The 16,166-nt window shown below is 45.1% G+C and overlaps 1 protein-coding gene across 4 annotated transcripts in view; it reads right to left on the bottom strand.

Moving 5' to 3' along the window:
* CC2D2A (coiled-coil and C2 domain containing 2A) overlaps window positions 1-16,166 on the bottom strand; it is a 135,113-nt gene that overhangs the window by 83,301 nt on the left and 35,646 nt on the right. For 3 of the 4 annotated variants that reach the window (XM_068277619.1, XM_068277646.1, XM_068277629.1), the window contains exons 10-12: window positions 11,330-11,461; window positions 9,086-9,295; window positions 7,575-7,669 (exon numbers count right to left, since the gene is read on the bottom strand). In XM_068277619.1, the coding sequence (XP_068133720.1) occupies window positions 7,575-7,669; window positions 9,086-9,295; window positions 11,330-11,461 (437 nt within the window). The remainder of the gene's footprint in view (window positions 1-7,574; window positions 7,670-9,085; window positions 9,296-11,329; window positions 11,462-16,166) is intronic. The other variant, XM_068277639.1, reaches the window with a different exon arrangement.

Genomic DNA, 16,166 nt, shown 5'->3' with positions numbered 1-16,166 from the left:
CAGAAAAACTCCGCTGGTGTGCACCAGGCCTAAGCAGTTAGGGCTGGAATCCACTAGGAATCACTGCAGCACTTTTAAATCCCGTCAGCACTGTGTGCGGCGATTCTTAGGGCAATTGCAATCACGTCATAACTGTACAGTGCTGCCGATTAGTGTTTTCATTTCAAACTTTATCATACTTACCAGGTGCCCCGATGTCCGTCTTCCATCCGTAGCCCCGCCCCCATAAAGAAGAGGTCATAGGTTCTTCTCTAGGACCAATCAGAGAAGGGCCTGTAACTTCTTCTGCTAGGTGGAGGGTCTACGGACAGAAGCCGGACATCGGGACAACCGGTAAGAATAATTCATTTTATTTAAAATTTCAAACAACCCCCCCCAACTGCTGCAAAAATGCTGTTCAAAGCGATTTTGCAGCGCTTCTATACATAGCATTGAGGGCAAACACGCTCAAAATGCTGCATGTCCTGCGATTGCGATTAACACTAATCGCAATCGCACCAGTGGATTTCCCACCATTTAGATACATTGGCAAAGCCTTCTTTGGAATTGCCAGCGATCCAAAAACGCTGTAAACATTTCCCTAGTGGGTCCCCAGCCCACAACAGTGGTTGTGTTTCTGCACAGCACAGACTGTCGCGTACAGAACAGTGGAAGGTCCCAGTAGGTATAAAAGCAGCTTCAATGCCACTAGTTCTTGGCAAGACATGTTGCTTTCTAAGTGTTTATGGCCACACAAGAACATAGAAGTGGCTGTTCAGCACTGCGCTGTGTCCACATCTTCTGGCCAACACAGACTCAGTTAATAAAAACTACTATAATAAACTATAAACAGGCCATAAAAGAGGAATGTGAATTTTCATGACTTTTACCAAGTGATGCCTCCATGTATGATTTCAATTATGGTCGTCTTTCCAACACATTCGCTACTTTCGAGGCCTTTAAAGTCCCATTTGCCTGCAACCATTTATCCTCAATATGCCACATTTGCTCCCTATCCAGAAACACTTCTTTTATGAGATCATGTTGATGAACAGAGGCCCTGCAGGGACACAGGGATTCTCCTGGCTCTTAGGGGACCTCCATGTGGAACCAATTGTGTGGTCTGATCTTTGTGCAAAACATATGTTGTCCCCCACTGCAACAGCAGCCAAATATACAATATAAATAGAACGACTGTGAATTTGGAGCAGACCGTATACCACAAAAGAGGAGGAAAAGGAATGCTTTTGTGTTTTAAGGCACAATCGTATCCCTCATGTTTTATATTAGTCACGAAAGTAATGAATTGTAAATACGGTTCAGATCCAAATAAAGGCACTTATGATTAACATTTGCAAAAGCTTAAATATTCACTGGTAAATTACTGTATCTATACCATGTAAAACAGCACATCGACAGCACAGTTCTTCTTACTGAAAGCAAACCTAAAGCAGAATTGTCAGCCTTAAAATCAAATTCCATTTATGGTACCTACTGCTCTGTGTTTATTATGCAGTCTACAACCTGACCCTGCATTGCAAGCATTCCTATATAATCATACATTTTTCTGCTGTAATAAATCTTATCTCAGTCATCCTGGGTCTATTTGGTACATTGCCGGGGAGAAGGAAGCTTGTGTACTCATTAAGGGCTCTGCCTCTGACACAGGAGACCAGGTTTCAAATCAAGGCTCTTCCTGATCAGTAAGCCAGCACCTATTCAGTATGGAGCTTGGGCAAGACTCCCTAACACTGCTAGTGGCTGCAGCACTGGCACTTTGAGTCCGCCAGGAGAAAAGCGCAATATAAATGTTATTTGTCTTGTCATCTCCCCTTCCACATACCTGCTCCTCACTGATTGGCTGAGGGCAGTTCAGTGCGACACTAGGCTGAGAAGGGAAATACACCTCACCCCTCTAAAGAAACTGCTGAAATACGATCTATGAAGAGTGCGCAAGCCTCAATCTCATCCGTGAACAAGCATGGGTGCATTGCACAGGCCACCTCACGTCTGTGCAATAGCATGGAGTGGTTTGGGCTTTGCTTCTTCCGCCAAGTACAAGTCTTTAATTGATGCTTCATATTAAATACAGCCACAACTGACAGCCTGCTGTTTCGGAGGACTTCTCCTTATTCAAAGCTGCATTACTGCACTACACAGCTTTAAGTAAGGAGAAGTCGCCCGAAACAGCAGGCTGTGTGCTGTGTCTGTATTTTAACATGAAGCATCAATAAAAGAGCTTTCATATAGTGGTGGTATGCACTACAGCAGCCGGAGGGGGGCCCAGAAGCTGCAGGGGGGCCCCTGAGGTGAGAAGTTTCTTTTCCCTGTATTGAGAGACTGACAACTAAGGACAGAGAGAAACTTTCTGCTCTCTGCACAATTGTTCTAATGACTGCATCTGCTCAGCCATTGATAAGGAATCATTCAGAGTTTAGTAGACAAATATTTGTAGACAGTGCCTATTCAGTGTGCAGCAGACTCTTGTGTATAGTGCCCAGCCCCAACCTCTCTACCCCACCCCAAATGCTCTGTAGTGTAGTGATGCTGGAGAAGTCTGCAGAGCCAGTTCTGCTCCATTGGAGCAGGACAGAGTGAGTGTAATAAGCCGAGTCTGGGAGCACACTCCTCTTTTGGTTTTCTGCACACCATGTGTGTCTGTATGTGGGAAAACATGCCTGTTTTATCACAGAAGCTAATGTAATTGATAGAGAAAATGCCTGCAGTGCTTCACTGCTGTCCGTTTTTATCTGCATGGAGAAAACACATTCAAGTGTGCACTAGCCATTGAATAACACTGGTTCTCAGTTTACCTGTGCAGAAGGGGGGGGGGGCATTCAAAGTTTTGCAGTGGGTCCCAGACTACCTTTTGCTTCTGTCCTACTTTGTCATGGTACCGTTTCTACTAGTATTACAGTGAGCGGCAGTGAGGCATATCCTGCTTGTTCTCCCTCTTTCCCTCTCAACAGAACACAACAGACTGCTCAGCAGAGAGTCTAACAACTCATCCATACTGTGGAGAGAAACTGTTGCCTAAAGCGATCATAAAAGACCTGTTTGTGCCACATTTATTTCATGTATGCACAGAAAAGGGTGTAAGGCAAACGGCAGGCTCTGGAGCTCAAATAATCTGCAGAATCCTCGGGACTGGTCTATATAATAAAACAGTAACAAACAGGCCCGGCCCTTGACCCGAAATTCCTATCCTATTATGGATGGGTCAGGACATACACCACAGACAGACATTAAGCACAAAATACATATTATGAAAAACGCTGAGTTTACGACTTAAGAAAAGGTTTACAAGAGTGTTAAACAGATCCATGAGGATGAAATAATAAGCATGTTATGTAAACATTACTTTGCCTGTTATTTACTATCTCCCCGGAATGTAATCCAAACCATATGTTGTCTACAACATGTCAATAAAAACTACTTGAATGAAGAAACATGAAAATAAGGTTTAACGATCATGTTTTGCACGTGGATCAAATCCAAGACAATGGCTTCTGAAAGGACACCTGAACCGAGAGGGATATGGAGGCTGCCATATTCATTTCCTTTTCAACAATACCAGTTTCCTGGCAGTCTTGCTGATCTCTTTGGCTGGAGTAGCATCTGAATTAAAACACCTGAAACAAGCATGCAGCTAATCCAATCAGATGTCAGTCAGAAACTCCTGATCTCCATGCTTGTTTAGGTTCTAGGGCCAAAAGTATTGAGGCCCGTACACACAGTAGATTAAAGTCACCCAAGGCGGCCAATAGCGACCACCTTTGCTGATAATCCAGTATGTGTATAGCAGCCCCAGACTCCCAATGTCCGCCGAGGCAGCCATTTGCCAGATGGATCACGTGACATCCCACCTACATCGCTCCACCTGCCCTGCACATTGCAACAGAATACATTGTTAGCCTGCATACGGGGCAGGGAAATCTCAGGGTTATATAGGGAACAAAGTCCTGGAACAGAATACCATTGTTAGCCTGCATACGGGGCAGGGAAATCTCAGGGTTATATAGGGAACAAAGTCCTGGAACAGAATACATTGTTAGCCTGCATACGGGGCAGGGAAATCTCAGGGTTATATAGGGAACAAAGTCCTGGAACAGAATACATTGTTAGCCTGCATACGGGGCAGGGAAATCTCAGGGTTATATAGGGAACAGAGTCCCAGAACAGAATACATTGTTAGCCTGCATACGGGGCGGGGAGATCTCAGGGTTATATAGGGAATAGTCCCAGAACAGAATACATTGTTAGCCTGCATACGGGGCAGGGAAATCTCAGGGTTATATAGGGAACAGAGTCCCAGAACAGAATACATTGTTAGCCTGCATACGGGGCGGGGAGATCTCAGGGTTATATAGGGAACAGAGTCCTGGAACAGAATACATTGTTAGCCTGCATACGGGGCGGGGAGATCTCAGGGTTATATAGGGAACAGAGTCCCACAACAGAATACCATTGTTAGCTTGCATACGGGGCAGGGAGATCTCAGGGTTATATAGGGAACAGAGTGCTGGAACAGAATACATTGTTAGCCTGCATACGGGCGGGGAGATCTCAGGGTTATATAGGGAACAGAGCCCTGGAACAGAATACATTGTTAGCCTGCATACGGGGCGGGGAGATCTCAGGGTTATATAGGGAACAGAGTCCTGGAACAGAATACATTGTTAGCCTGCATACGGGGCAGGGAGATCTCAGGGTTATATAGGGAACAGAGTCCTGGAACAGAATACATTGTTAGCCTGCATACGGGGCAGGGAAATCTCAGGGTTATATAGGGAACAGAGTCATGGAACAGAATACATTGTTAGGCTGCATACGGGGCAGGGAGATCTCAGGGTTACATAGGGAACAGAGTCCTGGAACAGAATACATTGTTAGCCTGCATACGGGGCAGGGAGATCTCAGGGTTATATAGGGAACAGAGTCCTGGAACAGAATACATTGTTAGCCTGCATATGGGGCAGGGAGATCTCAGGGTTATATAGGGAACAGAGTCCTGGAACAGAATACATTGTTAGCCTGCATACGGGGCAGGGAGATCTCAGGGTTATATAGGGAACAGAGTGCTGGAACAGAATACATTGTTAGCCTGCATACGGGGCAGGGAGATCTCAGGGTTATATAGGGAACAGAGCCCTGGAACAGAATACATTGTTAGCCTGCATACGGGGCAGGGAGATCTCAGAGTTATATAGGGAACAGAGTCCTGGAACAGAATACATTGTTAGCCTGCATACGGGGCAGGGAGATCTCAGGGTTATATAGGGAAGAGAGTCCTGGAACAGAATACATTGTTAGCCTGCATACGGGGCGGGGAGATCTCAGGGTTATATAGGGAACAGAGTCCTGGAACAGAATACATTGTTAGCCTGCATACGGGGCAGGGAGATCTCAGGGTTATATAGGGAACAGAGTCCTGGAACAGAATACATTGTTAGCCTGCATACGGGGCAGGGAGATCTCAGGGTTATATAGGGAACAGAGTCCCGGAACCGAATACATTGCTAGCCTGCATACGGGGCAGGGAGATCTCAGGGTTATAGGGAACAGAGTCCTGGAACAGAATACCATTGTTAGCCTGCATACGGGGCAGGGAGATCTCAGGGTTATATAGGGAACAGAGTCCTGGAACAGAATACATTGTTAGCCTGCATACGGGGCGGGGAGATCTCAGGGTTATATAGGGAACAGAGTCCTGGGACAGAATACATTGTTAGCCTGCATACGGGGCAGGGAGATCTCAGGGTTATACAGTATAGGGAACAGAGTCCTGGAACAGAATACATTGTTAGCCTGCATACGGGGCAGGGAGATCTCAGGGTTATATAGGGAACAGAGTCCTGTTATATGAACTGCTGGTCTTAGTCATGCACGGTAGATAGCACACATTTGAATTCAGCAGGGACCTGCTCCAGAGCAATCGTAGGCGCTTCCAAACGCCAAGCTTGGATAGATCAGTTCATAGAGAACTACTCAGTCATGTGGTCTCTGTAGTAACTACACATCTATACAGCCTCTAAACAGTAATGTTGCCTGCAAGACTGGGTCCTGATTCCCATCGGGTGACATCTATCTAGTGTGTGTGTGTATGAGCTTTTAGAGGCAGAGGATCAGCAGGACAGCTAGGCAATTAGCATTGTTTTAAAATAAATATGTCAGCCTCCATATCTCTCTCACTTCAAGTGTGCTTTAAGACCTAGAAAACCTAGGGGCCTTTGAATAACCATTCTTAAAGCGGAGCTGAACTCAGAACTTCCTCTCTGCTCTAAAAGATAAGCAACAGCATAATGACCTTTACAGAAAAACATTTCTTTGTTACAGATAATACAAATCCTGCAAAAAATATGCAGTTTGTCTACTTCCTGCTTTCATGGAAGCAGACAGTGTTAACATCCTGTGTTTACAAATGAGCAGCTCTGCTGAGGCAGCTAGCTGACACAGCGGGTTGCCAAGAAGTTTATTACATGGAGTATTTCTCTCCAAAAACCTTGCATCATAGGAAATTTCCATATGATGTGGATATATGTCCCTTTAACATCTAAACATTTCCCACAGCTTGATGAACAAGAAGCAACTGTCCTCATCCGTTAATCAAGGAATAAACCCTATGTAAGAACTTAAAGGACAACTGAAGTGAGAAAAATATGGATGCTGCCATATTTTTTCTTTTTAAACAATACCTGTTGCCTGGCAGCCCTGTTGGTATATTTGGCTGCAGTAGTGTCAGAATAACACCAGAAACAAGCATGCAGCTAATCTTGTCGGAACTGACAATGTCAGAAACACCTGATCTGCTGCATGCTTGTTCAGGGTTTATGGCTAAAAGTATTAGAGGCAGAGGGTCAGCAGATAGCCAGGCAACTGGTATTCTTTTAAATACACAACAGCCTCCATATACCTTGTTACAGTTGTCCTTTAAGTTGAATCAGGCGATCTCTGGAAGATATCACCAACCTGGGAAATTCCTCTACTAACTCCTCCCATTCCACATCATCCAGAACAGGTATCTGTCTTCTATCTGTCCCTGCATTCCTCTAATTTATTACATTTGGCCACCAACCACCAATTCAAAATGAAGTCCCGATAAGGCTTTATCCAGTTCATTTTGAACTATTACATACTTTAATTTTTTATTAATGTGAACCTCCAGACTAAAAATCTACTCAGCAGTACTGAAAAGGTTTGGTGTTTCTTTAACAGGTTCACAGCATCAGAACTTTGTTTTTCTTACCGTAGCCTCATTTTTAGCTGCACAGAAGCAAAGCTCCGCCCCATCAAAAAAATCTGCCTGGGCATTTTTCCCCTGATGCTGTGCAGAGCATGATGGGATTCTGATGTTGTTGTTCTCGTTGCCTAGCAGCTGGGAGGGGTGATCCGGACACAGAACAGTTGGAACTGTGTCTCATGCTCCCTGTCACCTCATTTCAACTAAAAAGATGGCTGCCCCCATGAAATTACAAACATTTGCCTGTTTTTTTAAAGCAGGGTGGGTAAGAGATTATATTACCTATCAATTTTAATTAACATTAATTAATAACAGTATGTTTGTTTAGGCTGAAGTTCCTCTTTAAACAACGTACCTAATTTCCAGCTTATATTCAGAGATGCTCTGTTCAGTGACTGTGCTGAAGCCTCCCGTGGAGAGGGTCTCTACAGCTTTCCTGAGTGCGTTCAACTAAAACACAAAAAACAACGGACACAAACACAGGAAACAAATTAATGGACAGTAGGGCCTGGACAAGGAGTCATATACAGCGGTTGTGGACAACACTTATCTGCCATGTGTAACTTTTTGTAGGTAATGGGTAAAATTATAGTAATGGGTATAATTATAGAGTAAACCTAATAATCTTTTTTCTTGACATCGCTACGTAAATGTATGCTATGCAACTGTATGCATTAATCAGACACATTTACACATTGTATTGTTTCTATCAATCAACCAACCGATTAACCAACCTTATCTTCTGGTTCATCTTCCCACTTGTATGCATATGACAGTAAACTTGTTTCAGTTAGCAAAGCACAAACTACTATCTACCTATCTAAAATACCTGGTTAACTCTGCAGCCAACATTGCAGCTACAGTTTCACCCCAGTCAGTGTGTGTAATCCTGTTTCCTGATTATAAAACCCATGTGTAAGATGTTTGAATGGGTGAAAATGCTTTATTGCACTAAGATGGAACTGGGAAAAAGATACTGGTAGTTCAGCTGTAGGGCTGGTTACAAAGAGTTAATCTCAGTAGGTGGGCAAGGTCAAGTGATCTTTTCTGACAAGAGACCGTTTGATGCCTCATTCAGGCTCCTCATTAGTTACCTCATATGGGTCATGATACAGTAGTAAAAAAAAATATATATATATGGTAGTTCTGGAAATGAGGCTCTTTCTTTCTTTATGTCTGTACCTGTCATTCTTGAAGAGAATCTATCACTTGCTTGCTGTATACACAAAAAGTGATGGATATTCTCACAGATAGAGACACAAATTAGCAATAAAAAGCCAAAGAAGTTGTAAACCTTTATCATACTATACAAAAGTAAAATAAAAAAAATTCATGTTACTGCATAATAATCAGCATAAACAAGAACAGTTTTGTGAAATGCAAAGCGGTCCTGCCATGTATGCGAGTGTGGTCTGCAGCAGAAGCATGGACTTACCTGTATCCCTGCCACTGGTCGATGCACTGCACACTGGTCTACATCTTCCTCACACTTCCTCCTTCACAGCCGAACGTTTGGTTGTGATGGCGGTAGTGATGGGAAGATAAAAAGTGCCATGCAGTACATCAATGAGAGGCATAGGCAAGTTACCGCCTTCTTCCGCGGACCACGCCCCGCCCAAAGCTGGGACAGTTTGGCATTTCCTGAAATCTCTCATCTCTACTTAACAAAAGATTGTAACTAAGTTCAAAGACTACAAAACTTCAACTCTGCAGTGCATAGCTTATTTGTATTAGCTCATGCATTAGTCTGGAGAATGTCTGAAGTTAGATTCATTTGCTGTGATCATTACATCATCACATGACATTTCCTGTGTATGATAGCAATGTAATGGCCAGAGCTGATGATCCCGCAGATAGAGCACACACCTTGTCAGTCAGGAGGCTAGCCAGGTTCCTCTGCTTCCTCCCCAGATACTGGTCATACAGCTGGCTCAGCTTGGTGGATAACACGTGTTCTCGGCTGAAAAGGGGATGATGGGTAAACACAATTCCCGAAATATCTATATCCAGCTGGAACTCCTCCTCAAGTCCTCCGGATCCCACAATGTACTGGTTGGATTTCTTAGTCGGAATTGCCTGTTAAGAAACACTCATGTAATGTATTATGAATGGAAGAGCCAAACTGCATTTTATTTGTGCGTGTCCTTGAAAGCCACAAGTCACATCAACTGCAACAGTCAGTGTAACATATTATTGCGTATTCACTGGAGAGGTACTCCAGCACTGCTGTACACTTTCAAACTTTTTGCTGAAAAATACTTACAATGATATGTTCACCAGCAAAAGTAGTACAAACCTGATCCCAAAGGCTGTGGGTTGGTGTTGATGTGGACAATGTAGCCGGAGGACAGTTTCACGCTCTTGCGCGTTCTCACAGGTTTAATGCGCTTAGAGCCTTTGAGAACGCGCAGGAGCATCTTCTCCAGTGAATATTGAATTGTTGGCTTCAACACTCACGCTGTCAAGTAACATAACCCTTTCATCTATGCTACACTTGCCTATACTTCTTGTTGGACTGCTGTTGGTCCGTAGTGCCTGCAATTTGTTTTCTCCTTTTTTCTATTACAAACCATTGCAAGAAATGGATAACAGGTGAACCTGAAGGCCGTTTTGAGTGGACTGCTTATTGCAACTTCCTGTTACAATTGATGTGACTCGTAGCTTTCAGTGACACACACTGAATTGCGTGCAGTGCCGTCTCTCCCCTTGCTTTTAAAAACGGTATCAAGTCTCAAGTCAGAGCGCGCAAGCTGTAGCTATAAGTTGCAGGTGAAGTGGTGCAAAAAAAAAGAAAAAAAAGGTTTAACACTCACCTATGGAGAGAAAAGGCTCCGAGTCCCATATAGAGCCTTTTCAGTCAGTCCCTTCATTCTACCGCTGGACTCGGAAATCTTCCTAAGTGCTGAGGTCCTTGAGTACTTTTGAAAAGGGGTGCATCCACACTGCGCATGTGTTCGTCTGGACTCATGCATAGGCAGTATAGATCTGCTAGTCTGCAAAAGAACTACGACTACTACTGAAGACTTCCCTAGGAGGGCCAATGATCTATTCAACCAAGCTAATTGTAGAACTTCACCGGGGTCTGACGCTGGAACTACAGGATGGACAGAGGACCCGGAAAGGCTCTATGGCAGTGATCTGCAAACTTGGCTGTCCAGCTGTTAAGGAACTACAAGTCCCACAATGCATGCAGGGGTCTGGACAGCCACAGTCATGATGCATAAAGGCAAATGCAGTGTGGGACTTGTAGTTCCTTAACAGCTGGAGAGCCAAGTTTGCAGTACACCGCTCTATGGGATTCAGGGCCTTGCCTCTTCTTGGGCAAGTATCTAACTTGTGCCGCTTCAGATTTACTTTAAGTACCACCCCATGCCTAGTGCCGACAGACCTTTCTACACCTTTCATCAAATTATGCATTAGTAGCAAAGAGTATCTAAAATGTGCTTGTTGTGCCACTATCGAAGTGTTCTTTCCCTCCAAATAATGTACCTCTGGTGGCAAGCCAGTTTTAAAACACTTTCGGTATTGACCTAAGCTTTGTTAAAGGTCCCATAAACCACGATAGCAGATAGCCTACAGAATTAGAATATACTATTGTCAATTTAGTATGTCATATCATCATTGCGGCAATACGTCACAAATGAATACATCCATCTAAAATACATCAAAATACTGGTGCCTACAGAGACAACATTATGTCCCATATTACCACTATATAAAAAAAATGATACTGCATATGAGCGCGGGAATTGCAACGCATGCAGGAATTCCAGTAAGTGCCCAGTAAAAGGAAATGCTGGTGTCCAATGGAAATACAATGGGCTCAAGAACTTCCTTGTACTGGGCATGTGCAGTTTTGAACTGGAGCATGCTCAGTGACTCTGTGCTCCTCCACGGCTGCAGGTGTTTGCAGCCAATAGGATCTGACTGCACAGGCAGTCAAATACTAAAATGGACCAGAACAGAAGAAGCCCCCGAAGGCAACAACAAGCAACAGCAAGTTATTTAGTAAGAAGTTATTTATCACATAAATTATTCACATTTAATAGATTCATTTCAGGTGTACTTTAAGAAAGAAAAATTTTATTTAGATTTATATAAACCTAATACCTTTATGTAGATGGCCTCAAGTTCTGGGTCTAAGCCTTCATGCAGAGTGAATATAGGTGGTCTTGTAGCGGAGTGTTTTATAGGATTAGGCAAGGCTAAAATACTTCCATCATCTCCGAACCATTTCTTTCCCTATGAAGACGTGTAAAAGGCAAAGAGAATGAAGAGATCATCCATACATGATTTATTTGTGGTAGCGTAATTACCAGTGACTGAAATGTAGAAATCCTGAACACTGCTCTAAAAGATTATTTACAGCATATTATATACTGCCATCATTTTTTTTTTACTAGAACAGCATTCAATTAGTTAAACACAGGAGGAGGAGCTGCGTCATGACGTAGGTGCGTCCACGATCCGCGCACCCGGCAGCTGAGGAGACTCCCCCGACATGGAGCTGGCGTCTCGGCGTCTCCACTAATGGGAAGGGGATGACCGGAGGAGCCAGAAAGAAAGCTGTAACGGCGGCAGCCCCCGCTCCTGCGCCCATCCTGAAAACGCCGCAGCGTTCAGCGGCCGAGTTCTTCACACCACCGGGACTGAGTGTCTCAGCGGAAAGGGCGACTGAGAGGCACGGCAGACAAGAAAACATGGCCTCACCACAACTAAAGAAACCAACAAACATGGAGGAGGTTTGGAAACATCTAAAGAATCTACCCACAAAGCAAGACATGTCGGAGCAAACAGAGAAAATCCTGGAGGCTACTAGGGCAGAAGTTACAGCAGTAAAAGAGGAGGTAACGGAACTTAAAATCCGAGTGACAAAGATGGAAGAGGAATTAGGAGCCCTAAAAGAAAGCATAAAAGATATGAAGATGGTGAGAGAAAGGCAAAAGCAAATGAACATTGCATTATGCACCCAGCTGGAAGATCAGCAAAACCGCTCGCGCAGAAATAATATCAGAGTGCGGGGACTTCCAGAGGCGATTGGGCCAGAAAGACTACAGGGAGCCTTGCGATCCATCTTCAATTCGATTCTGGGCCGACAGGGTGAACAAGCCATTTTAATGGACAGAGCACACAGAGCCCTAAAACTGCCCTCACGGAATATAGAAAACCCGAGAGATGTAATATGCTGCTTGCACTATCACGCTGAGAAGGAAGCAATTATGGCGGCAGCGTGGAGGCAGGAACGGATCGTCTATGAGGGCAAACAGATAATGCTATTCCAGGATCTGGCACCAGGAACATTACAGCAGAGAAGAGCACTAAAACCTTTGCTCCAGCAGCTCCAGAAGGATGGCGCCATATACAGATGGGGACACCCCTTTGCCTTGATGATCAAGAAAGGATCCTTGCTGTTTACTTTGCGGAGGCCAGAGGAACTACCGGAGCTCTTTAGAGTACTGGGGATGGCCCCAATGGAGTTAAAGGAGTGGGACCCGGAGAAAATTTTTGTTTTTAGGGGTAAAGAATAAAAATGGGGCCCTACAGTCTGACGGACTTCGACACGTGAGTTTGAGCGGATTACCGCTGGTCTCTCCCTGCCCCCTCCCCCTCCGTTTTTTTTTTGTTTTTTTTTTTTTTTGCACTAGACTGCGATGGATTTATTTATTCTTGACAGGGGCCTAGTGTCTAGAGACTCGTTTTTTCATGAAGATTTGGAAAGTAGGGTGGGTGAGCAAAGGGTATGTAAGAACATAAATGCGGTGGGGAGGGATGGGGTGGGGGGTCTCTCTCCCTCACTGTGTTGATTTGGACAGTAGACTTAATATGATATCAGGAAGCATCAGGAACTTTTGAACGATGATTACTATCTGAAAGCACACGGCTCGGGGTTATGTGAAATAGGGCGGAAAGGGGTAATGAATTGCTGGGCAATATGTAATTGATTTTTGTAAGAATCACTGAAGCTAATGGGGGAGGGAGGAGGGGGGGGATTTCTGGGAGCTGGTTTTGGGGGAGACACGGATGGGGGGGGGGGGGGGGGGGGGGGCGGGCTGGGGGGGCCGCCGCCGGCGGGGAGCCTCAAGGGGCTCCCTGTGGGCGGGTTCCCCCCCCCCCCGCCTCCCCCTGACGCCCCGAAAAAATAAGAGAATGGGATGTTAAGAAAACTTTTTCTCTTTGAAAGTGTATCTCGGTGAGGGAAAGGGATTAGATGAACACTAAGGTATTGTTGGTGCGGTCTAATGAAATGCATATAGATGGGTGGGAAGTACAGAGAGATAAGTGGGCAGAGGGTGGGGAGGGGGGGCCACATTTTGAACGGTGATTTCTACATGAAAATATATGGTTTGAGAAGGGGGGGGAGGGTTGGGAGGTGACTATGAATAATGTGAGCCACTTGAAATATGATGGAAAGTGGTAATAATTTGCTAAATAATATGCAATTGTTACTTGTAAGATTCATTGAAACTATTGGGGGAGGGGGGAGGGGAGGGTTTCTGGGTCTGGCTGTGGAGGAAACACGAGTGTGGGAGTGGGGGGGACGGGCTGGGGGGGGCTCCCGCCGACGGGGGGCCCCGAGAGGCCCCCGGTGGGCGGGCTCCCCCCCCCCTCCGCCTCCCCCTGATGCCTGGGAAAAAATAATAGATTAGGATGTGAAGAAAACTCATTTTGTGAAATTGTGTCCTGATAAGGGAAAGGGTTTAGACGAGACTGGATACTAAGGTATTGATGGTGTGGTATGATGAAATGCATATAGATGGGCGGGAGGGTCAGGAAGATATGAGGGAGGAGGGTGGAGAGGGGGGATCACATTTGTATGATGTTTTTTTTTTACATGAAAATGTAGGTTTGAGATGGGGGAACACGGGTGTGGGGGGGGGCGGGGGCTCCCGCCGACGGGGGGCCCCGAGGGGCCCCCTGTGGGCGGGCTCCCCCCCCCCCCCTCCGCCTCCCCCTGATGACCGGGAAAAAATAACAAGAGTGGGATGTTAAGAAAACTCTTTTTTGGAAAATGTATCTTGAAGAGGAAAAGGGGATAGATGTGACTGGACACTAAGATACTGATGGTGTGGTTTAATGGAACGCATAAAGACGGGTGGGAGAGAGAGGGAGATGGGTGGGCGGAGGGGGTAAACACACCAAGAAGATGACGTGATGGCCGCGGTAGGGGATGGGGGAAGTGGGATCGAGGGGCTGCCGAAGCATTTAAGGGGGGGGCCCAGGGACCGGGTGGGTGGGTGGAGAGATGCCTGCTGCATGGTGTATTCTTCTATTCCTCAAGGGCCCGAAGGACCGGGTATTAGAGGGGAGTGGATAATGACCCCTGGGGATCCCCAAAAAAGTCGGGTAAAGAGGAAGAAATGCCCACTGAAAACATCAGGGGAGATCTCCAAAGGGCTCAAAGAGCCCTACAAGAATTGGTGGAGGAATGAAAGGGAGATACCTGAGAGGATGTATGCTTATGTTTGTTTTATTGTCTTTTTTTTGTTTCGGGTGAGTTTTTGGTTTGTGTTTTGGTTTTGGTGTGGGTTTTCTGGGTGTAGTCACGCGGTGGAAGCGCTGCCTCCTGTCCTTCGCCCCACCCAGCTGCCCAGAGAGGGGGCCTGTCGGAGAAAACTGAGAGGGTATAGGTTAAATGATGATGGGAAGGGAAATGGAGGAACAAATTAAGTTTTTTTCATTGAATGTCTGTGGCTTAAACATCCCAGAAAAAAGATCTTCACTCTTACAGCTTTTACACAGAGAACATGCACAGATAGCCTTGATACAGGAGTCACATTTTAAAGGAACTACCCATCCGAAACTAACTAACAATAGATACCCCACAGCCTATTACAGCAATTCCCCTGACTCTAAGACAAAAGGAGTGGTAATATTAATATCTAGAGAAGTTAAAATGCAGGATGTTGAGGTCCATGGGGATGGGAACGGAAGATATCTGTTCATAAAGGGGATTTTTAACTCACAAAAGCTAACGATAGGCAATATCTATGTACCTAACACGGGTCAACTCTCGTTTTTGAATGGTATGCTGAGGTCCCTAGAAACATTTGCGGAAGGCTCTGTAGTTTTAGCGGGGGACTATAATTTAGTATTGGACCCTCTTATAGATACATCCTCAGGGAGATCTAATCTCCCTTACGGAACAATACGGAAAATTAAGCAGCAGATGAATAAACATCAGCTTATGGATGTTTGGCGCCTCCAGCACCCGGGAGACAAAGAATATACATTTTATTCGTCCCCTCTTGGAACATACTCCAGATTAGATTTCTTTATGGTATCCCATAATTTATTATCATGTCCGGTGAGGGCAATGATTGGGACAACTACAATCTCGGACCACGCCTCAGTAATATTATGTCTGGGCAAGAACAGACCTCAGGATAGAAGGTTTACATGGAAAATGAATAGCGCTTTGTTAAAGAGGGAAGATATAGCGCAGAGGCTGAGCAAAGAAATTAGAGATTATTTTGAAGTAAATAACAACACGGCATCCTCACCGGTAGTGGTCTGGGAGGCACACAAATGTGTGATAAGAGGAATATTAATACAGGAGGGAAGCAGGATTAAGAAGGAGAAAGAGAAGGAAATACAGGAAAGCTTGAAAAGGATAGAGGAACTGGAGGATGTACATAAGAGGGGGCTTGCAAGAGAAACACTTGAGGAGTTAACATCTGAGAGGGAAAAACTGAAATCGATCCTGTTTAGGCGGGCAAGGTACGCAGCACAGAGATGTAATAGATTATATTATGAGCATGGAAATAAGACAGGGAAACTGTTGGCACGTGCGTTAAAAAAACAGCAAACAGCCAATTTTATACCCTATATATGTGACCAGGGCCGGATTTCTGGCAAGGCCACATAGGCCATGGCCTAGGGCACCAGAAATTTAGGGGCGGCTCAGTGAGGGGCAGTAAAGCTGTTTTATGCAGCCATCCCGATCTAC

Source organism: Hyperolius riggenbachi, chromosome 1 (genome assembly GCF_040937935.1).
Source record: "Hyperolius riggenbachi isolate aHypRig1 chromosome 1, aHypRig1.pri, whole genome shotgun sequence".
In the NCBI taxonomy this organism is placed as follows: domain Eukaryota; kingdom Metazoa; phylum Chordata; class Amphibia; order Anura; family Hyperoliidae; genus Hyperolius; species Hyperolius riggenbachi.
The sequence above is the reverse complement of the archived record's forward strand: the minus strand, read 5'-3'. Positions and strand labels throughout refer to the sequence as shown.